At 45.4% G+C, this 23804-nt stretch overlaps 1 protein-coding gene and 2 non-coding genes across 5 annotated transcripts in view; 1 reads left to right on the forward strand and 2 right to left on the reverse strand.

Moving 5' to 3' along the window:
- The window catches only part of Mpzl1 (myelin protein zero-like 1), a 42366-nt gene extending 27471 nt beyond the window's left edge, over positions 1-14895 (reverse strand). For all 3 annotated transcript variants that reach the window (NM_001347128.1, NM_001001880.2, NM_001083897.1), the window contains exon 1: positions 14657-14895. In NM_001347128.1, coding sequence (NP_001334057.1) covers positions 14657-14747 — 91 coding nt within the window. In that variant the 5' untranslated portion in view covers positions 14748-14895. The remainder of the gene's footprint in view (positions 1-14656) is intronic.
- A 7092-nt stretch (positions 14896-21987) lies between these two features.
- n-TPagg2 lies at positions 21988-22059 on the forward strand. Its single transcript has one exon. It is a non-coding gene; the product is annotated as a tRNA-Pro (tRNA).
- A 565-nt stretch (positions 22060-22624) lies between these two features.
- Positions 22625-22696, reverse strand: n-TPcgg2. Its single transcript has one exon. It is a non-coding gene; the product is annotated as a tRNA-Pro (tRNA).
- Between the last annotated feature and the right edge of the window lie 1108 nt (positions 22697-23804).

Genomic DNA, 23804 nt, shown 5'->3' on the forward strand with positions numbered 1-23804 from the left:
AAGTCTATGCAGGAAGCGACAGCCTTGTGCAGACAGACAAACATGCACAGTCCATCAGGGAAGGCCCATTCCCTGCATCTGGACTCCCAGGGAGTCATGTGAGGATGTCCCACAGTGAGCCTTCACTAAAGACCAAGAACTCAATGCAATCACGCAGGCAATGCACAAGCCATTCCTGCCCTCCGCTTGCCCTGTAGGACCAGCAGGTAGGATCCAAGCATGTCCTCAGATTTTGGCAAAAAGAAGAAAATATAGTCCTTTGGGTAAATCTGATCATTTTCCTGCCAAAAGGTTATAACTTAACACCCCGTGTTGAAAGCCCTGAGGGCACTAACCACTGCAGAGCTCACCATTCAATATTTCGTCTTTCTCAAGTGCAGAAATGTATACAAAATTTCTCTTTTAGCAAAAGATCACTGTGTCTTAAAACTGTGTGAACTCTCAAATCTTAGAAGATTCACAGTGCATCAGAAACCGTGGGAAACAAATGTAGCCAGTACCATAAGACATCATTGTAATGAGGACTGGAAAAGAGTCTGCGCTCAAGGTCAATGGCAAGAAGGACATTCCTCAAAAAGCGTAAAGTAAAATAAATAAATAAGTAAATACAAGTTAGTGGTGCTCATTTAAACTACTGAAAAACTCTCAACTACTGTGTATGTGTTCACAAGGGTGGACCACTCGACACACTAGAAGTAAACACTATTGTGAACTCTAGAGTCTCTGGGTGACAATGGTGTTGCGGTACAGGTTCAACTGGCTCAACAGCCTTCTCCAAGGCATCACTCTGGTGGAGGATGATGCTGGTAACACAGGAGACTATGTACAGACGTGGGTGTGGATGGGGGAGGGTCTGAAATAGCTGCATCTTCCTCTTAATTTTGCTTCATAACCCAAACAACTCTAAAGACCAAAGTCCTTTTAGAAAGCCTTGGGGCCAGAGAGACCACTAGTGGTTAGGAGAGTTTGTACTCCTCCAGAGTACCTGAAGTTGGTTCCAAGTACCCAAGTTAGACAGCTCCCAAGCTCCTGTAACACCAGCTCCAGGGGGTCTAATGCCTTCTTCTGGCTTCCTCAGGTCTCTGCACACAAGCAGTATAAGCAAACAGACACAGATACGTAAGGTTGGTTTTTTTAACGCAAAGCATGCCAGGTGTGGTGGCACACGCTCTGATCCCAGAACTTGGGAGTTAGAGAGCATTGGATGGGTTCAAGGCCATCCTCATCCACTCAGCCAGTTCAGGGCCAAGCAGGGCCACAGGAAGCCCAGTCTCAAACAAACTAGGAAAAGAAAACAGTCAAAAAACTCACGAATGGGCCCTACCCTCTGGCCTCAGACATTGTGATTTAATTGTTATGAAGTGGACCCAGGCACTCAAACCTTCAAATGCCCTTAAGAGTCTAAGACCAACCATTCTCTCTGGCACACCAAGAGGAAGTCAGACCTTCACTAGTAATGTCCTTCCACAGGAAGACCTAGCCTGAGGCAGACAAGCTCTGCTCTGTGGATGACTGACTGAGTAAGGTTCACTGGTAAAAGAAATGTTATGGACCTGAGATTTTAAAAAAACTGAGGCAATGCTCTATTGTCTTCTTAGACACTGTTAAATGTACACAAAAAAATAGTAACCAAATCTGAGTTAACCATGTCTCCAAAGTCCCTAGATACACATACAATACATACATACAACCTCTGAGAGTGTGCAAGCTGTCGTGACTTTAATGGTTAGAGATGCACATCAGGAAGGAATGAAACATGAAGCTAGTGTTTATTTTATAGCACAGTGACAGATTCTACTGGGGGCTTGAACCACAGCTCCGCTAGGTTCTGAGAAATGTAAGTGAGCTAACCATGTATGGAACCTAAGCCTGTTGCCAACCATCTGGGCGTGGGGCAAACAAGCTAACCGAGTGGCTCACACACGGGCAAGGCAGAGAAACGGTGGGCAGAGACATCTGTGTGCAGCTGGAAGCGGTGTGGATTACTAATAGTTTGGGACAGATTCTCAATTAAATTTGATTTGAATGCAAATTTGTCCATGCCAGTTTCTTATTTAAAACTTAATTTAAAAGTGCCATTTTTGGATAGGCAGTGATGGTACACACTTATAATCCCAGCACTCAGGAGGCAGAGGCAGGTGGATCTCTGAGCTCGAGGCCAGCCTGGTCTACAGAGCGAGTTCCAGGACAGCCAGGGCCACACAGAGAAACCCTGTCTTAAAAAACAAAAACAAGCAAAGAAAAAAAAAAAAGGGTGCCACCAACCCTCAGCATGACCTCACAGGCTTTTCCTTCCTTCCTTCTTTTTTTTTTTTTTTTTTTTTTGGTTTTCAAGACAGGGCTTCTCTGTGTAGCCTGGCTGTCCTGGAACTCACTCTGTAGACCAGGCTGGCCTCGAAATCAGAAATCCACCTGCCTCTGCCTCCCAATCAAGTGCTGGGACTAAAGGTGTGTGCTACCACTGCCCTGCCCAGCTTTTTTTTTTTTTTTTTTTTTTTTTTGTCACAGGCTTTTCAAACCAGGCTCCCCTTTCTGATTTCCATCTGAGGTGCCACACTGGAAGCCGGAAGTGCCATCTCTCGCTGAGCCCACTTCCTTCCAAATCCGCAATAACATTTATCCCTTTGGTTATTTTTCTCTTGGCACAGAACCAGGCCGGTCTCTGTGAAAGCCCCGCCTCCCGAGGTGCCATCCAAGGAGACTGGTGAGGATGGCCCTGATTTAATGATCTCTGCCCTGCTACTCAGCATCTCTCATCCTGCACCTCACTGCTGCAGTCCGCTGAGGCTGCGCCTTCCGGAGAGAAACAAACTCTTTTGATTACTGGTCCGGCAGCTGGCTTGTGCTCCCCAACTGGATTCACAATTTCTTTTTTAAAAATTCTTTTTAAAGATGTACTCTTTCATTTAATGTTTTTGAGATAGGATCTTACTGTGTAGCTCTACCTGGCCTAGAACTAGCTTTGTAGATCAGGCTGGCTTTGAACTCACAGAGATCTGCTTGCGTCTCTGTCTCAAGAGTGCTGGGATTCAAGGCATGTGACACCAGGCCCAACTAAAGATGTATTTTTATGTATGTGTGTATCTGTATGTGCAGCAGGTGTATCCCACACGTATGCAGGTACCCATGGAGGCCGGAAGAGGGTGATGGATTTCTGTGAATCATCCAAAATGGGAGCCAAACTCGGGTCCTCTGGGAAAGCAGCCAGAGTTCTTAGGGGCTGAACCATCTTCCCAGCTCCCTGAACAGTGTCTTGACAGTCTTTGTGTCCTGGTCCCCAGCACACCTCCAGATACAGTTGACAGGAATGAGAGACAGATACGGCAATAATCTTGGCACTCAGGAGTTAGAGGCAGAAGGCTTTCAAGTTTAAGGCCAGAATGGGCAATCCGGTGATGTCCAGACAACCCTAGGCTGCAGAGTAAGATATTGTCAAAACTAACAAAACAAAAACAACAACCCTCCCCCCTCAACACACACACAACTTATAATGGTGGTAGAACACTTGTGTAGCATGCAACAGACCCTAGATTTAACCCTTACTAGCACAAAGAAAGGAGACAAAACAACAAAGCAAACACACCAACAACTGCAAGAACAGATCGGCAACAGTGGTCTTTTAAGATTCCTCTACAATGATATTATGGTTAAAAACACCACAGAAGTACTCATTTTAAACTAAAATAAAGAAACCAATTTGCTCTTAAGTCAAGCCCTCTGACTCCTACAAATATCTGGTGAATGTATCCAGGATCAATTTATCACATCCAGAAAGAGTTCATGTGCAAATGCTCTTACACTGGACAGGAAGTCAAATATGAGAGGGATGGAACATCTGTGCCCCTCTTCCTGCTGTGGCCCAGCTTTATTAGAATAAAAAAGAATGTTGTCAATAAAACCCGTCAGATGCAGCTCATGTTCGCTGCACAGTTACACACTGGTTTCTGCAGGGAGGGACATACTGGTCAGACATCATACAAGGACGTGTGCTTTCTCATAAATCAAGTGTGCTGACACATACCTGTAATCCCAGTACCCAGGAGGCAGAGACAGGAGGATAGCCACAATTTTAAAGTAAACTCTAGGCTAGCGAGAGATACAAAGCAAGACTGTGTCTCAAAAAACAAACAAACAAACAAACAAACAAAAAGTGAGTACACATAGAAAGCATGGATAAGCTCAGAAAAATGACCTCTGTGACAGGAACGGGACTATCCAGAGTGTGGGTTGTCACCAATTTTCCACCATTTCTTTTTATTCCCATCAAACCATCATCCTGAAGTACATGGTTAAAGTCAAAGTGAAACGCCACAGGGAGTAAGAAATGCTTTATGAAAGTACACCTGAGTTTTATCCAGGATGTCAGGAAGACTCAAGATAGACCAGAAGTACATCCTGCAGAAACAGAAACAAGAAGTCCTGTTTAATGCTCGGGAGTGTGCAGGTCCAAAGGGTCTGAACTAAGACGAAGGGTTTTCAACAGGACAATAGCATCACAGTGGGCTTATTGGATGAGATTGGATGTGACATAGAAAAAAGAGAGACTCAGAACAAAACTTTCCCAAAGGATTCTTTAAAATGTCAATTCTACACTCAATATCAAAAAATACAAAACTACCAGAGGCAGAAGCTGATCTTAATTATCTAAAAATGATGCTACTAAGAAAATCAAGTTATAAAATTCAAATACTTTAGATAGGTGAGGTTTTCTTTTTTAAATATTTATTTGTTTATTTATTTATTTATTTATTTATTTATTTTTATGTATCTGAGTATACCATAGCTATCATCAGACACACTGGAAGAGGGTATTGGATCCCATTACAGATGGTTGTGAGCCACCATGTGGTTGATGGGAATTGAACTCAGGACCTCTGGAAGAGCAGTCAGTGCTCTTAACTGCTGAGTTATCTCTCCAACCCCAGGGTGGGTTATCTGTTTTGTTTTCGTTTTTCCTAATTCAGATTTATTTTTTAGTTTATATGAGTGCTTACATCCATGTGTGCTTGTGAACTACATGTCTGTCTGGTACTCAGAGAGGTCAGAAGATGGCATCAGATCCCTTGAAATTTGAGTGGCAGACTGCTGTCAGCCACTACATGCACACTAGGAACCAAACTAAGGTCTTCTGCAAGAGCAGCCAGTGCTCTTAACAGCTAAACCATTTCCGTAGCACAAGGGGATTTTTTTCTTCCTTTTTTTTTTAAAAGAAAAAAGAACGACACATGCCGAATTTCTTTGAAATAACTAGCAATAAGAAATTCTAGAGCATAGTGAGACAACCAAATCTCTACTCAAGGTCAGCCTAATATACATGAGTCCCCTCCATAGTAAAACCCTGTCTCCAAAAAAGGGGAAGAAATGAATAAAATACATTTATCAAAAGCTCTTAAAGCTTTATTTTCAAACACCACCACCACCACTTTGATGGGAATCTTACCTAACATTTACTCAGTTTCATACTCCTCACAAGATGGTTCCTTACAAAGCAAGAAAGGATGGTTACTGTACTGTGGAGCAGCAAGAAAGGATGGTTACTGTACTGTGGAGCAGCACGGCGCCTGAATGGAAAGAGGAGGCGGCACCTTCTGGTGACCTGCACGGAGAGCAGTGACATTCCTGCCAAATACAGAGCCTGAATCACCAGACAGTGGACTGAGGGACAATCTACAATGTAACTGGCCTCTACTGTTTCTATTTCATATGCTTTAATCTAAATGCACTTGGGAGGCAGAGGCAGGCAGATTTCTGAGTTCCAGGCCAGCCTGGTCTACAGAGTGAGTTCCAGGACAGCCAGAGCTACACGGAGAAATCTTGTCTCAAAACAAAAAACAAAGATAGGGGTGTTAATTTTTAACAAGAGAGAAGCGCCCTGACTAAAGGTGACTAACGAGACAGGGACAACCATGACATGAAGGATCATCTTAAGACAACTGGCAAACTGAAGCCACATACTGCACACTAAGACTCTTTCAATATTCATCTTCCGATTATGATAAGGACACTGGTCGTACAAGAGAGTATCTTTAGAGAATGCCCAAAGGAGTGCTTGGCGGGCAGGAAGCATCATTTCTGATGCTGAGCTGGGAGGGAGAGGGGTGAGATTTGAATGTTAACATTTAAACAACCTGAAGGCAGACAGTATTCTTCGTATTCTTTTTGCAACTTTTCCTTAAGTCTGAAGTTATAACAATATATACATGAATGAGAAAGTAAAGCAGTATTTCACTTCCCCCTGCAGACATCTGAACGACCATAATTCAGTGATGCCTTCGTAGCCTCGCATAGGCAAGGTGATGAGCCAGCCCCACCTAGAAGTGCCCAGCCTGGAGACTCAACCTGCACATGTGTTCTCAACTCCTTACCGCTTGCTCTGTTCAGACCAGGTCAGCTGCCTTGGGTCACTGCCAGCCTCAGCAGCTCCACACCACCTCCTCATTAAGTGTCCCCACATATTACAGGCTTCAAAACTGTCTGGCTCAGGTTCCCTTTACAGATGAAAATGCTCTAGGCCAGAAGGATGATTTATTGAAGGTATCCAGACCGTACAAAAGCAGGATGTGAATAATCCCAAGGTTGTTTCTTTTCTCTTGACACCATGCTCATTTACCAGTGCAGACAATAAGCTGAGTCTCTTGCATAAGAGCTAAGCTGGACGTAACATCACATGAAAACTGGTGACAGGTAAAGGGGCTTCCATCCCTGGGGCCCACACGGGACCCGAAGACTCCTGCAGGTTGTGATCTTGCCTCCCCATGCATGGCACAGCACTAGTGCATGCCACAGCACTAGTGCATGCATGCACATGCACGCACATACTACATTTTAAAAACTTTAGCAACGTGAAGAAATGGACTATGTCAAACTAGTTTCCGCTTCCTGTGGGCTTTGTTGCTTATTCCGATCCAGTGCCTGAGGATGTGCAATGTGCTGTATTTCAGGATTTTCATATAACTTCCTCCCTACTTAGCAGAGAAACCCACGTTCTCATTGTTTCAGAGTCTCTGGACAGTTTACCACCTCCGGTGTGGCTGGCTCTATTGATCAAAGGGTAGCTCATTACCCTGTGAGTTGTATACACAGAGAGACTACAACACAACTTACAACACAACCAAGGGAGAAGAACACAAACTGTTACCTGAGTGACAGATGCTTAGGACACCTCACGCATCTAAGACTTTCCCAGACACTTTAGATAACTGTGTCTTTTGCTTCCTGACACACAATAAATGTTGAATGGAATGAAAGCCCTCAGCTCCTCAGGGTCTGTCTCCCTGGAGGTGAGCACTTACCAGACTCCAGATGGCAAGAAGAGCCCAGAACAACCAAGTCCATCAAGTCACCAACTGTGATGCCAAAGTTATTTGACCAATGAACAAAATAAGAGTAAACAGTCTCTTACAGAAGGATCACGTAACCAGTAAGATAGCGCAAGGACCTTCAAGGAAGCTAACAGGAAACTTTCTAAGTTGCACCACCATTTTAAAAATAATTTTCAAATCCAATGTTTGTGTGAATTTTCAAAGAGAAATGTTTAAGTAAGTCTTGGCTAAGAGGATACCATAGCATCATAAGAAATAAGGGAATTCTGCCTCTCTCTCTCTCTCTCTCTCTCTCTTTCTGTGTGTGTGTGTGTGTGTGTGTGTGTGTGTGTATGTGTGTATAAGCAGGGTCTTTCATTTTACCTGGAGCTTGCCAGACTCAGCTAAACCAGCTGGCCAGAAGGGCCCCAGTGATTCTCCTGCCTCTGTGTCCCCAGTTCTAATTTTTTACCTGGACACTTCAGTGCTGGCTCTTAGGAAGGAGCTGCCTGTACAATCCACATCACTGTTTTACTTGAGTGACAAGGACTTGACTGGCTGAGCCATCTCCCTAGTCTAGTCAGAACGTTCTTTAATACTGATATAAAATGATTCCCAATATAGATTACCAAATAAAAAAAGTAAACACACCCTATACAAAATTTAACTCAAATAGATCAGACTTAAATATAAGAAGTAAAACTAAACAATCTAAAAAAAAAAAAAAAAAAAAAACACTGGAGTTACCTGTTGTGCATTATTATTCATCAGTGATGGTTTCACAGAACCAAAGCAGAACCAATAAAAGAGAGGAAGGAGCAGTTAAGAGCACTATTCTTCCAGAGGACCTGGGTTCAATTCCCAGCACCCACATGGCAGCTCACGACTGTCTGTAACTCCTGGCCCAGGGGATCTGACACCCTCACACAGACATACATGCAGTCAAAATACCAATGTACATAAAATAAAAATAAATAAGAGTATAAAAAGATAAGATGGGTAAATTGGATTTAATAAAAATTAAAGATGTATGCCTCAAACTCTCAAGAAATTGTGATGAAAACTCTCTACTAGGAGGAAATATTTGCCAGCTGTGCCTAACTTGGCGTGCTGCTATAGATCAAAGAGAGACCCTGTCTGGAAAGCAGTGTCGGGCTGGGAGGTGACTGGGGCGGGTGCTCAGGGTTTAGAGCACTTACTTCTCTTGCAGAGGACCAGTTCCCAGCACCCACAGGAGTCTTATAACTTCAGCTGTGGGAAATCTGATATCTCTCTTGCTTCCTTAGGTGCAGTTCAGGCATGGCACATTTGCACAATAAAGGAAAAATCACTCAGACACATAAGATAAAATATTTTAAAATCCAATAAGCACAACCGAGGTAGATAGTGCCTGAGGAATGATAACAGAGGTTGGTTTTTGGCCTGGACCTTTCACACACATTTGGGGTGAGGGTGGGGCGGAAGGTGGGAGGATAGAGCGGGGTGCAAGGAGCAGACACATCACCCTGGCCCTTTACTCCATTCTGGACTTCCTTAGAACTCCTGCCCTGCTCTCCAAAGAGTTATGAACCTGAAGCAGATGTAATGTCATCAACTCAACCAAATTTTGCATAGTGAGTTCAAGGCCAGCTAACTGGAGAGACACAGTAAGACCCTATTTTACAAACTCAAAATAAATAAATACCAAAACATATGTGTATTAGAAATGTTGCATAAAATCACCTTCCAGATACTTCTAAATATTGTCTATCAAACAAATGAGTTTGCATCACAGACTTGCCCACACCCCAAATACCTCAGCATGTATATGTGAATGCTGATATTCCACGGTTTAGAAAACCACTTCTGGTCCTGTCATTTTAGATAAGGGCTGCTCAACCTGGAGTGCCTGCCTCACTAGGTTTCTTTAGAACTGAAATTAGTTAATGCTTGCAAAGAGCCTAAAATGGCACCTGACCTAGTACATGTTCCACATACTGTAAGAAATAAGCCAACAGCTGCAAGAACACTTAGGTACATTCCTATTGGACAGACTTATGCCCAAAGAAAATTATTAACCAAGAGATATTATCAGGGGAGGAGGCTAATTAGAACACTTAGGATATATATGCATTAAAATGTTGTGGAAAATCTCATTACTTTGTATCCTAACTTAAAAAATGAATAAAAGGCATTTATTTTCTTTCTCTTTTCTCTGAAACGTTACCATTATTGGTAATGAGAGTAAAACCTCGGTCCTACTTACTTTCTGTCCATTACTTCTCTGCCCCAATGGTCTCTAAGCACTGAAGAACCCTAGACATCTCCAGTCTTCCACTATGCCCTGGGGCTTTTGTGAGTTTGGGCCTTGTGTGACCCCCTGAGTTCAGTGTTTCTCAACTTGTGGGTCATGACCTCTTGAGTGGGGGTGAATGACCCTTTCAGAGTCACCTGAGATCCTGGGAAAGCAGATATTTGCATTACAATTCATAATAGTAGCACAATGACAGTCATGAAGTAGCAAGAAAACTAATTTTATGGTTGGGGGGCATCACAACATCAGGAACTGTATGAAACGGTCGCAGTGTTGGGAGATTGAGAACCACTGCCCTAGCTAACATGCCTGTCCAGCCACAGAGTGCTCTAAACAGGTCAAGGTTTGCAGGGCATCACTGCGCAGAAGTCTCTGGCATCAGGAACTGAGGCTTCCCAGCTCCCTCTTCACAACACGCCTGCTTGTGTGAGCGCCATTCATCAGAAGGGACAGCACTGTCGACCCTCCATGGAGGTTCCTGAACACAAGCTCTGGCACTGTCTCTCTGTCTCCCCCTCGTCTTTGCTGGAGTGAACAGAGACCAGAGGAAACAAGGCACTACAGACCAGAGGCTGAAGAGAAGAATCAGGAAGGAAAGCTAAAAGCAAATAAAAGGCCCGCAATGCAAATGTCAAATTCCCAAACCTCCAGGTGACAAAAGATTTAATCATTAAGTGGAGAGCAGATGGCTTAGGGGGATAGCTAAGGGGAACTGTGAGGCCAAAGGCAGGTTTCTTAACTCGAAAGTCTACAGCACATCTGTGCTGCCCAATAGGAAAAAAGATCTGCAAGGGGACACGAACGCAGATGGAAGAGCAGACACAGGCGGTGGTAGAGCTTTCTCAGACGTGAGGGACTGCCAGGTGCGTACAAGGAAGGGCCAGGAGGGACAGCCAGGTGCGCACAAGGAAGGGCCAGGAGGGCTGGGAAGGGAAGAGTTTGCCAGGAAATGATTCCAGCAATGGGCTGTGGAGAGCTGGAGGGGGACACAAGCAGCCAGGAAGTGACTAACACACCGAAGGGGGATGTGGTGGGGAGGGGGGAGCTAGACCACAGTCTCAGTGAGCTCCATCAACTTGGAGTGGGGCTTGGGAGACTGCAGAGAAGAGTAGGGCTGTTGTGTTTCCTGATAACAGTGAGAGTCAGAGACATAAGGACCCCCCCCAACCCCTCAACCCCCGCAGGAGAGAAGGCCAGGCTAGGAAGAATCAGTCTGAGAGTGAGCAGGACCTCAGAGAAACAGGGACTTCCTGTAGGTAAGGGGTCATGCAGGTAAGTGGCCCACAGGGAGATGGCAAGGAATAGGTAAACTGCCCGTGTTCCCCAGGCAGACGTCTGCTTGCCAGGCCCCCTTGGGCTTGTTGGGTCGGCATTGTATAGGAAAGCAGTACCATGCAGGGATCTTAGACTTTGCTTTGAACATTTGTTTACCGTAAATTATCTAAGCCTCACGAGTTTAGAAAGCTTCAACTCTGATTTTAAAAATTCAAGTCAAATGTGGTGGTTCATACCAGTGAACCCAGCACTTAGGAAGGTCAACCCAAGAGGATTACTGTGAGCTCACGGCCAGGTTGAGCTACACAGTGAGTCTGAAGCTAACCTGGGCTATATAGCATGTGAGACTCTGTCTTAAATATAAATATATATATATATATATGTATATATATATACATATATATATGTATATATACATATATATACACATATATGTGTACATATATGTGTATATATACATATATATATACACATATATGTGTACATATATGTGTATATATATACAAATACATACACACACACACACACACACACACACACACACACAAATAAATAAAAGGGTAAAAACTCAAACTCAAAAGTTCCTCCACTGAAAACTTTCAGTTGTACCAGCTCTGCAATCCAATGATCGCCCTCAACAAACACGTGATTTCCTGCTGTGGCCCAGGCACTTTCCTAGGCTTTGCGGTGGGAATCATCCTAAAATAAGCATTCTGTGCCAGTAACAGTGGAAGAGTGGAGATGTCACTGGTGGACCAAAGCCAGGACAGCTCCTGAAAGGCTTTGCTGCTGGGTCCAGTCTGTATTCTCATTTTATGCTCTGAAACCACAAGGTGGAGTGGGCAAACAAGCAAGGTTTTATAGAAGCATATTGGCAGTCGGCAGGTGGTTAAGGCCAACTGCCCATTGTCTCGGCTGTTTCTCCAGGTCATTTTGCTTCAGGTAGCAGGTGAAGGAAGTCATGTTTGGTCAATAGGCAGAACAAGCAGCGCTTGAAATAAATCGCTACGTAAGTCAATAAGGCGTCAGTGCGTAATAGCTGGTCTTTTCGACCTTATTCTTCCTCTGCCTCGGTGCTGATTTATATCATCATCAGTAAAAAAATGCCAGGAAAGAATAAGCGTATAAAATAATCCCCAAGAGAGAGAATCTAAAGCAGAGTAACGCGGATGAGGGTGTGACCGGGTCAGCAGGTATGTAAACAACCTCACTCTGTGAGCAGCTCGCAAGAATTGTGAGTACTGGAACATCTCAGTCCAGTGTTCTTCACATTTAACACTAGTCTATACAGGTGAACATATACAGCACAGATGAGACTGTTAAGGGGAAGGAGAAAAGGGACGAGTTTTGATACAAGATCAAAATACAGACTGGACCACACTGGTTATTTGTAGAGTTTAATTTACTTTCTAAATAGCAGGCCTCTGCCCTGGAAAGCTAAAGTCTAGGACAAGATCCTAATCAAGTTTCAAGGCTGAGCGCTTCCATACTTAGAATGTAACTGTCAGCAGCTTGCAACACTAACAAGTTGTTGGACCACCTTGCTGGAGAGACGTAAGCCCAGATAATGACTGGTCAATGGTGGGTGAGCCACAACCCTGACCTGAACTGCTTAGACTTGCATGTGTCTCTGGCCCTCTATTTAAACTTTAAACTTTCAGGACCCTGGGGATGGCTGGAATTGAGTCACTGGATCTCCGTGTGTCTTCCCAACGTGGCCACACTGAATAAATCTCCACTGAAAATGTTCTTTCTTTTTTTTTCTTTTTTTGTTTTCTTTTTTTTGTTTTGTTTTGTTTTAACTATTGATTTGACTGTTTTGACTTCTCAAGAACCTGCAGTCTTAGGGTAAAGAATGTGACCCCACGTGACCCCACGTTCCGTGAGTTTCAAGTACTTAACATCTAAGAGGTGCGGATAGATACTTGCTAAGTAACTGAACAGAACTTGAGAGGCTATTCTGGATGAGATCAGTGGTGTGTTCCTGCAGGTCCCAGGCTCCTGGAGGCTGAAGCAGGACTGCTTGAGCCCAGGAGTTGAAGGCCAGTCTAGGCAACACGGTGAAAAGAAACCCCAAAAACAGAAAAGTCAGGTGTGGTATACACCTTTAATCCAGCCCTTGGGAGGCAGAGTCAGGACGATGCCCAGTTCAAGAACAGCCTGTGATAAAACAGTGAGATGCTGTCTCAGAATGTTTTGTAAAAGATGAGCCCTTATGTGTAGTTCCTTCAAATCAGCCCAGACTGGCCTCCAACTCATGTCAATCCCCCTGTCCCAACCACTCAAGTGCTGGGATTTCAGGTGTAAGCCATCATACCTGGCTTCTAAAAAAAAAAGAAGAAGAAGAATGGTTTCTTTTATAGCAGAGCAGGTGACATTTCATTCATAACACAGTCCCTGCTTCTGCAGCTTTTAACACCCTGAATTTAAGATCACTCTGACCGCCCTGTCCCCAACGGCAATGTCTGACATCACACAATTCAGCCCACAATCAGTCTGATAAAGTGGAGTTTGGGTCTGTTCTGTGTTCCTTTGCTTAAACACAAATACAGCCGGCACCAATAGAAAAAAAAATGGCAAAAACAAACAAACAAACAAACAAACAAAAACCCACGCCTTTTCTGTTTCCTTAGGAGAAACAGGAAAACAAAAACAAAAACAAAACAGATCCCATCTGATACATAAAAAAAAAAAAAAAAAAAAAGAATCTTGTCCATTTTCACCTCCAAGCTATTAACTAGGAGCTTAAATGAAAGCTGGAAATCCAACAGAATCTCACCTATACTCCTGGTTCGAGAGACTACTACATTAAGAACTTTTGCACGAAAGAAAGTACTGAGTAATGGATTTTGAACAAATTACATTTTACACAACAAAAGAATGAGTGGGAGGAACCCCCTCCGTGTTTTCTTAGGAGTTCGACCTCTCGGTAACCACTACTTAGCTGAATTCTGAGACAGAAACAAGTACTTTACTTTGAACAACACACAAAAAAAGTCCTGGGGCAGACACTACTTCAGACGCCCCATAAAACAACTCGTCCAAGACGTCATATAAACCGAGCCGGAGCCTTTATCAAAAACTTAAGCCTGGTTTATTTGGTAAGGGCCTGAGAGGGGGGCTTTTAAAATCAAAGTAAAAGCATGCTTTGTAAATGTTCGTCTTGTCAAACTATCTTGCCCATGTTTACCATTAATACGAATTCGACCGAATTCTTTCAAGCCTTTGCATTCTAGGCTAGAAGTAACGTAAATTTCGCCTCTGTGATTTACAGACCCCAGAGATGAAATAAATGAGAGTCTGAGTTTTCAATCATAGAGCCTTAAGAATTGATCTGAGCGCATTCGAAATAGATCTTACCAGGTAAAGGAAAAACACTGGTTTAAACAAGGAAATAAACCAACAAAGGCCCACAGGTGAAAAATCCTGCAATCTTCCGCCATCTCCCAAAGGTGGAGAACATCAATTCCAGAGTCGGACTCCCGGGAGGTCCTGGGCAACTCAGAATCGCCAGGAGGCGACCGCAGGGGACTGGGCGTGAGTGGGCTCCTGGGACTGTCCCCAGGGAGCTGCAAGGTAGGGAGCTCCCTCACCCCTCCCCGCCCCACCCCCCTCGCCCTCTACGCAAAGGGATCCAAAGAAAGAGGTTCCTCGGCTCCCGGCCGCGCTCCCCGGGCGGCGTGCCCAGGCCCCAGAGCTCGCAGGCCGCGCCCCCTCCCCTCCGAGGCGCCCCGAGCGCGCGCACGGCCGCGGAGCCCCCGCCCGACCCCGGCTCGGCATCACTCACACAGCCCGAGCATCGCGGCTAGCACCGACCACAGCCAGCGCCGGCGGGCCGGGGCCGCAATCAGTGCCACGGCTCCGACGGCCTCTGCCATCCTGCTCCCGCCGCTCCGTTCCGCCCGGCTTCCCGCTGCGGTCGGCTGGCTTGCCTTAGACCACACAGCTCTGTCCGGATCGCGGCTGCGAGCGCGAGGACACCTCCACGCCACCGCTCCCCGCTCCCGGCCCCAGTGGCCAACCGCCAGCCTTCTGCCCAGCTCCAGCCCCTGTGCCCGCCCCACTGCTCGCTCATTGGTCCTCCTGGCAACCTGGGAAAGAAGCCATTGGACAACTCGACTCCCTGTCAGCCCCCTCGGGCAAGGCCCCGCCCTCCGGGCCCCGCCCTTGGTGTGATCTGTGCAGCATGCCCGCGTACTGTGCCTCTGCAGCCGCATTACTTTGAGCCTGCCTGCGTGGCTGGTCGTGGGGCTGCCCTCCGGCCCACCGCCGCCAGAGGCTGCCCTCCTCTCTGAGGGGCCAGTCCCACAGTTCTCTTAATGTCCCTCCCCGCGGTCTCTTCCAAGTCCGGATATCATTTCCGACTAGGATCTGCTTGGTTACTCCTGGCCTCACTCACCTAAAGAAAAGCAATTAATTTAGGGACCGGGTGGGGGAGGGGAGGAGTGAAGTGAAGAGAGAGGTGAGGAAAGACTTCCATTCAGTGGTCGAGATAGAAAAAGACCCACCATCTCTTTGACCTTTGCCGAGTATCTGTCTTTGCCTGAACTGGATCATTTGCGTTGCAACATGAGAAGTCTCCATCTTGCCCTAACCTCTGAGCAGGCCCTTTTTTGGCTTTTCAGAGGACAGGAAAGGAATAGGAATTGGAACTCTTTCCCGCCACCTAGATAACCAGTGACTGCACTTACTGTTTGTTTAGCATATCAACGTCCCTCGGCCTATAGATGAAAAGTTAGGACGGAGGCGGTGCCTTACTTCAATTCTGAAAAGTGCCGGCTGCTACTAGTTACCCAGCAAACCCTAAAGAGAGGGAGGATTCTGAGAATGGTCTTCAAAGGGGGAAAAAGGAGGGACCAGACACAAAACAGATTAGAGTGAACGAAGAACGGGAAAATCCAAGTGAGAGTTTGGAGGAGGAAAACAAGTTTTAGGAACAAGACTATAATAGGCGGAGCGTAGTCCAGTAGACCAAAACGCGGCCTCTCCTTTCAGGATTTTGTCAAAAGCCAGTCTTAACAGTGTCCTTCCGATGTTTCCAGTGGCCTAGCCCCTTAACCTTGCAGTAGAGCAAGTTCCTAATTACTAGGCAATTGGAGAAAACCAAGAATGCATATCGCAGCTATTTTGCCTTCCGGTTAGCAGGTCCTGCCCATCGGTGGCACTTTACTTTCAAGGAGCACACATTGGAGTTTTAATAACCAAGAGTTTAGCAGGAAAGTAGAAAGGGCAAGCTGTGGAGGAGTCTGAGAAAGAAGGACTGTCTCAAGTTTGAGGCCAGCCAGCCTAGGCTGCATCAGGAGTTCTAAGGCAGCCTGTGCCACACAGTGTAGACTACCCTGTGAGACTCTTAAAACTTTTTTTTTTTTTTTGTGGCCATCCTTAGGTTATCCTGTGGGCAACAGAAGGGGAGTGGCCACGAAGTCAGATCTGTACTGAGGAGAGCACCTCATGTCTTTAATCCCACCCTCAGGAGACAGAAACAGGGGGCCTTTGAGAGTTTGTTCTACATAGTGATTCTAGGTCTGACAGGATTACTTAGTGAGACCCTGTCTCAGGGGTGGGGGTGGGGAGGAGGCACGGAGGAGCATGCTCAGGCTCATAACATAGGTATCACAGAAGGAAGGCAGCATTGAGAAGTGGTTCAGAAAAAGATCGATGTAGGAAATAGAATCAAGAAAAAGAGTTCTAATTCCTAGACTGTCAACCTTGCCTTTAGGATCAGTTTCTACGGCCTTTTCAGCCAGCTCCTTCCTCCAGGTGAGCGCCTCAGTCCACAGCAGATGACATCTCAGTCATCTACCAGGACCGGTTGTCTAACATCTCCATGATCCGGGGGATTTTGGTCAGGCTGTGCCTCCAGGTCTCAGAGATCTAGACGGTCAGTAGGATAGAGGCTAGCACTGGTGACTTACTGATGAACGGGCTTCTGAAGGACAGAGGTCAAAGGTGCAAAAAGCACAATAATGACAGGTGAGGGTCAGAGGTTAAAGGTGCATTGGCAAGGGAGCGTCATCCACACGGGAGACCAAAGGCCAAAAGCAAGTACATCAAAGATGGGGCTAACACACTCAGAGGCAGACTTGAGGCAAACCTGAAGACCAGAAGCAAGAAAAAGTAAGGCCCCGTATGACCGGGCCACAGAACAAATCAAGTATACCCTGATCAATTTCAAAAGCTACCGGGTTTAGTAAAAACATGAATCCTATTGGCTCGGTTGGTGTTCCGGTCTATGTGACCCCAGGCAGGACTTTCTTTAAGGATGGTTTAGAAAATGAAAAAATGCTAACATCTCGAGCAATTCTATTGGCTCTGCTGCCAGCCATCATAACTGGCTACTGCTTGTGATCCATATAACACCAGAACCCAAGACAAATATGGCTGACATCTTCTTGTGCTATAGTTTAGTTTTACTGTGATTTATTTAGAGATAGAGATGTGTAACATATATACATATATTATGTGTGTATGTATGTATGTATGTATGTATATAATCATGATGTGTATATTGTCTAAAAAATAAAGCATATTTAAACTAAAAATAAAATGTTACCACAATGGCGCACGCCTTTAATCCCAGCACTCGGAAGGCAGAGGCAGTCAAATTTCTGAATTCAAGGCCAGCATGGTCTACAAAGTGAGTTCCAGGACAGCCAGGGCTACACAGAGAAACCCTGTCTCGAAAAAACAACAACAACAAAAAATGTTGCCATGAAAGAATGAAATTCTGTGGGTAGGGGCAGAAACATGTTCTGAACTCTGAATGGATGACCAACCATTAGACCCAAAGATGACTCCAAGCACTGGTGCTATGGCACATCCAGTGAAGCCACTGGCCACCAAGCCAGATGACGACTTTAGACCCTAGAACTGACTGACAGGGTGGAAGGGGATGATAAATTCCTACAAGCTGTTCTGTGACCTCCATACACACACACACACACACACACTAAATAAATAAATAAATAAATAAATGTAACTTTTTAAAAAATTATGGATCCAAGGTGTGATGGTTTGAATGAAAATGGCTCATGTGTTTGAATACTTAGCCAAATTGCTTGAGAAGGATTAAAAGGCGTGGCCTTACTGGAGGAGAAGTGCCACTGGGGGTGGGCTTTGAGGCTTCAAAAGCCCACGCTAAGTTGCCTTGGTCATGGCATCTCTTCACAGTAAGGTAACTAAGACCCTGGGCCACCCTGAAAAAGGTTTGCCTGAGCAAAATTAGTTTCATTAACAGTCCTGTAGAAAAGAATGCCTTAGTAAAATATCTCTGATCTAGAAGAGATATTTTTGCTAGAAAGATTTGAAAGTCTGGAAATTGAGGTTTTAGTTTTTTCTGAACCTAGAGACAGAAAATGAGAATTGAGGTAATAAGGTCCTGGGGAGGGGGTAGTAATTATTAAAGGAAACAAGGAGATAAGATAGGGGCAGGGACAGAGGTCCAGCTGTATGCCATTACCCACTGCAGCCTGGGAACTTTCCTTTAGTTTTCTTTTTCTTTTCTTTTCTTTTCTTTTTTTTTTTTCGAGACAGGGTTTCTCTGTGTAGCCCTGGCTGTCCTGGAACTCACTCTGTAGACCAGGCTGGCCTCGAACTCAGAAATCCACCTGCTTCTGCCTCCCAAGTGCTGGGATTAAAGGTCCTTTAGTTTTTAGGAACCTCATTTAGGTAAAACAGTACCCTGGCTTCACCACAGCAAAGAATTTGAAGATGAGCCTGAACGAATAGGAGCTGGAGTTCGTGAAAAGACATCCGAACGTAGATTTTTAAGCACTAAGTTATGAGGAAGAGACACTCAGGAAGACAGATGTGTGTGTTTCTCAAAGAGCCGGCCACTCTTCCATTGCCTTTCAGACAGCTACAGATAGGATTCAGGTGAGTTTCTGAAGCCATTGTCTCCCAAAGATTGTAAATAAGTTAGCTTTCTAAATAAGTTACATGCATTTATTTGCGTGTGTAGGGAGCGGCACACAGGTGGGAGTCAGAGGACAAGTCTAAGGGAGTTGTTTCTCTGCTACCTTGTGAGTTCAGGACACACTGTCAGGCTCCGGGGCCAGCACCCTTACCTGCTAAACCATCAAAGGCCCTTGCTAAAGAGGTTAATAAATGAGACCACAGGGCAGTTCCTGCTTCTGACGGAATTATGATTGACATGGCAAACAGATAAATTACTGAGACACAGGAAGTTGGGGTATCTTATTGTAAATTAAATTAGGAGCTGGAGAGATGCAGTCCAAATTTGATTCTTAGTACCCACTGGAGACAGCTTATGACTCCAGCTTCAGGACAGATGGGACCAAGGATCCACAAATGTGTACATACACACACTCCATCACCATCACCACCGCCGCCGCCACCGTTGTCATCGTTGTTGTCATCATCATCGTTGCTATCATCATCATCGTTGCTGTCGTCCCCACAATTTTATAACCAAACCAAACCAAACCAAACAGGGACAACGATGTTGTAGAGTTAACAGCCTTATTTGCAAGATTCTATCAAATGGTAGAGAAATGAGGGCCTGCCCAAGGTCATGTTCAGGCCATAAGCCTGGTTCACTGCAATTTTAAGGAAGAATATCATATATACAAGAACTATTATAGACATAATTTTGATTTTGGTTGTGAGCTTATCTCTCCAGAATATATACGTATATATATATATATTTTTAAAGTACCTTTAGTTGATAACCTCCCTAGAAAACATATTGGGATTCTCGCTTCAGAATCTGGATTAAGCTCTGTTTTCTTTCCACAGCCTCACAGTTCTCCCTCTTTCTATCCTGCTCCTGATGGATATGCCTCTAGGCATAGCGCTCCGTGTGGCTGGGATAAAATGTCCCTCCAGCTTCAGACTCCCTGAACACTAAAACCATCCACATCCTGTTTCACAAGGACTTCATCCTAAGGAAGGAAGTGCCCCAGGACTGGACTACAGGCCGCCCTGGTTGGTTTTATATTGCTATGATAGATACCATGACCAAAAGCCTACCGTCTATTGAGGGAAGCCAAGGCAAGAACTCATGGAACCTGGAGGCAGGAACAGAGCCAGCGACCATGGAGGAATACTGCTGAAGGGCTTGCTCCTCACGGCTCATTCACATCTGTTTTCTTCTACCACCCAGGACCACGTGCCTAGGGGTGACACTGCTCAAAGGGGGCTGGGCCTCCTCAGAGCGATCATTAATAAGGTCAAGCCTCGCAGACGTGCCCACAAGCCAATCTGATGGAGGCAATTCCTCAACTGAGGTTCCCTCTTTTTAGGTGACTCTGGTTTCTGTCAAATTGACGAGCGCAAACCAGCACGGACGCATCACATTCCTTCTACCAAGACAGGAAGCTTTTCCACCAGAAGGCATCCGCTACTATGAATCTTTCTATCATCAGTCTCGTCCGTCACTGCTACGATAGATAAATGAGATGGTCTAGTATCTGGAATGTAGAGAGAAAAGGACAAAACTCCTTAGCTGGCCATGGTGGCTCACACTTGTAATAGCAGTGTGCAGGAGAACAAGGCCAGTGTGGCTGCAAAGGTCTGAGGATGTTCTAAGTTCCAGCGGGCTGCCCTGGATGGGGAGAAGATGCTAACTGCTAGCTCTGGTGAATTCAAGAAGAAATGGACAGCATAGACTTTTAGTTTGTAAATACTAAGGGATTACGTTGTTTTAGTAATAACCGCTTCTTCCTTTAGGAAGTAGAGGTTTCTTTGGTGTCGGGGCACATTTTTTTTTCTCCCAGTTAGATTTTCATGAATAAACTATCCTGGCATCCAGAACTCATTAATATTTTAAAGAGTATTCTCAGAGTTCCTGCCTGGAGCCCTAAGAATTAAAGACTCAAGTTAGGACAGTTTCAAATAAAACAAAGGGCGGAGCCTGCATGCTAGAATCCCAGTGCTGTAATTTTTCTAGTGTCAAACCCTAGGGGGAAATTTTTTGACAATCAGGGTGAGGAACCACTGTGTGCCAAATGCTTGCTGGCTGAATGAGCAAGGTGCACTGTTGGACGCCAAGGACAGGACATGACTGAGTCTGTTGAGGATAGCCCACTGCCTGTTATTTCCTACCCCTTTAGCTATTTGGTAGGATGGTGATTCTCAATTATGCTTCCTCAGAGTACCAAAGTGTATATTGATAAGGAATTTGGGACAAATTGTAGTCACTTAGAATTACTGAATATTATCCTAAATGTCTATCATAAGCATCAAAGAGAAATGTTTAAAGACTTAATATAGTTAAGAAGCTATGACTTTTTTTTTTTTTAAATACAGAACCAAGGAGCCAGGCTCTTCTTCATATTGTTTCAATTTTAGCAAACAGTGTGAACTGCTGAAGAAACCACAGGCTGTGACTTCTTCATTGCTAAGGATCATGGGCAATCAGACCACAACTACACAATTAGTTGCCACTTAAACAATAGATTTAAGTTTGGTATTGGGTATTTCGCCCCCCAAGAAATTATGGGAGTCAAGTGTTGCAACTCAGGCCCGGTTTGATGAATGCTTTTAAATAAATTAAATTAAAAATATAAAAATCACAGCCATTGCGAGGCAGAATTCGGTGGGGTTCTGTGAGTTGTGTCCAGCCTGGTCTACATAGTGAGTTCCAGACTACTGAAGATTGTATAGTGAGACTATACTCTAGTAAAGTATCGGCTTTAGTATGTCAAAGGATTCCTCCATGCCCATGAAATTTGGAGTTTGGAATTTACCAAAAACCTGAACAGCTTTACGGACAGGTGGGGATTTGAAGAGGAGTGCTTTAAAATATGTCATGCCAAGGAATGGACGATTTCATCGAACCCGCCAAGTGTGAAATAGTGCAACATTGAAAACCCAGTAACTGGCATTTGCCCAGGGAATGTTGTCACACATAGCTTATTAGCCACAAAAACAGATTTCAGGTTTTCAAGATAATAGGTCAGCATTAAACTAGTAATGATATCGTTGCGCTTTCTGGCTCACTTAATTGTCAAAGAATAAAACAGAGAAAAGGGAAAATTAAAATTGTAACATATAAACCAAAGAAAATAAACGGTACTATATATGAATGATCACACGGGGGCGCCAGCTAAGAATTTCAATAGACCTTTATGATGACAGGAGAACCAGCTACACATCGGCTCGTTGGTCTAGGGGTATGATTCTCGCTTAGGGTGCGAGAGGTCCCGGGTTCAAATCCCGGACGAGCCCTGTAGCTTTTTAATTTTTCTTTTTTTTTGGTTGATACGTTAATGCACAGAAACCTAAAATTGTTCCTGAAAATCAAACAACAAAAACACCAAGCACACTTTACACTAAAGTAACAATAAAAGGAATAACGTGGAAGCATAAAAGTTTTCCAGTCACGTCCTTTGCCTCGCTTAATCCGATCGAAGCGCGAGTGTAGGGACCGGGGAGCTTGGTAGTTTGCAGCCGGGTTTAAACCACCGTGCCTGGGCTTCTCCGTCGTGAAGCGGGGCTGCGGCTTCCAGGGATCCTGGAACGTCGCAGTGCCAATCCCCGACACTCATGCCACGTGTGTGAGCGTCCGTCCGGGTCTCCCAGGTTTCTTCATTGGGAGTGTGTTTCAGTGCCCTGCCCTGCTGACCCACACGGAGGTCAGCTGGTCCTTAGCTTTTGAAAATAAAATAGATGGACAGCCGAGTTCAGAATAGTTTCACTGGGATCTTTGGATGAGATGCGTGAGAAAAATGAAACAACTTTAATTTTCAATATGTAAATTTTTTTCACGAAAAGAAAAAAAAAAGTAAAACCAGGGCTCGTCCGGGATTTGAACCCGGGACCTCTCGCACCCGAAGCGAGAATCATACCCCTAGACCAACGAGCCGCTCTCGGTGACGACGCTCTCAGGGCCTCCCTTAAGGCTTCCGCGGGGCTGACCTGGTCCGGAAACCATCTCGCGCGAACAGTTCTTTTGGTTCCGAGGCTCTGGGGCCCGGAACCCCTTCCCGCCGGGCCGAAGAAGGCCGGGAGGACGCGCCTTTGCCCAGAGGACGGCTCTGGAGCCGGATTGCGGGTGCCGCCCGCTCACAGCGGAACCGAGCTGGGTTCGCCGACGGGCATCCGGTCCTCGGCCACCGCCGGGAACCGGCTTGGAAGGGATCAGGCCGGAAGAGAATCAGTGCCTGAGGCCCGGAGCGCGGCGAGGGAAGGGAACGCGCCGCAGCCTTGCTCAGGGGACGAAATCTTGGGGTACTAGGAGCAGTGATCTTCCCCGAAATTCCAACTTATTAAGTAAGCAGTTTGTACTGAAGCCATTTGATGCTCAGTCCCTGAACCACTCCTGTTGTCCCCTTGTGCAATGGAAGGGACAGAGGTCCAGAGACCTTGTGGAGTTCCCGGAAGGACCCCCGCGCTCCTGGAAGGAGGACCATAGGGGCTGGAGCGGGGAGACGGACTGGGGTGGGGTGGGGGAGTGGGGGCACAATGGCAGTGAGGCAGATCTCCCTCCGGCAAATCTGAGCCTTAGGTCCTACTGTCCGGCCCAGCAGTACTCCTTACTCCAGGGTCTGAGGCTGGTCTCTGTCCCCAGCCAGGCGTCGAAACTGGGCTAGCCTTAGTCCCTGCTCTCTCCTACCAACCTTCACGCCTCACCATGCTTAATGCATTAGGGTAGGATTGTAGCCATTCCGCGTTTTCAAATCCTTTCTTCCATCCTCAGGCTACCATGGATTCAGTGCATATGTCCTTTGTCCTGTATCCTGGTCCGACTTCTCAGAGAGTCCAGCTGGCGTGTTTGTCCTCTCATTGGCTCGTGCCAGCCTCTCGGCTCCTCCTCCTCCATCCCCCCCACCCCCCCATGCTACCAAACTTCTCTGTATCTCAAGTCCCTATATTTAAGGCCAACCTGGGCTATATGAGCTCCTGTTTCAAAACTAACTATTTATTATTATTATTATTAATTATTTTAATTATTACTCCAAAATCCACACACA

Source organism: Mus musculus, chromosome 1 (assembly GCF_000001635.26).
Source record: "Mus musculus strain C57BL/6J chromosome 1, GRCm38.p6 C57BL/6J".
Classification (NCBI taxonomy): domain Eukaryota; kingdom Metazoa; phylum Chordata; class Mammalia; order Rodentia; family Muridae; genus Mus; species Mus musculus.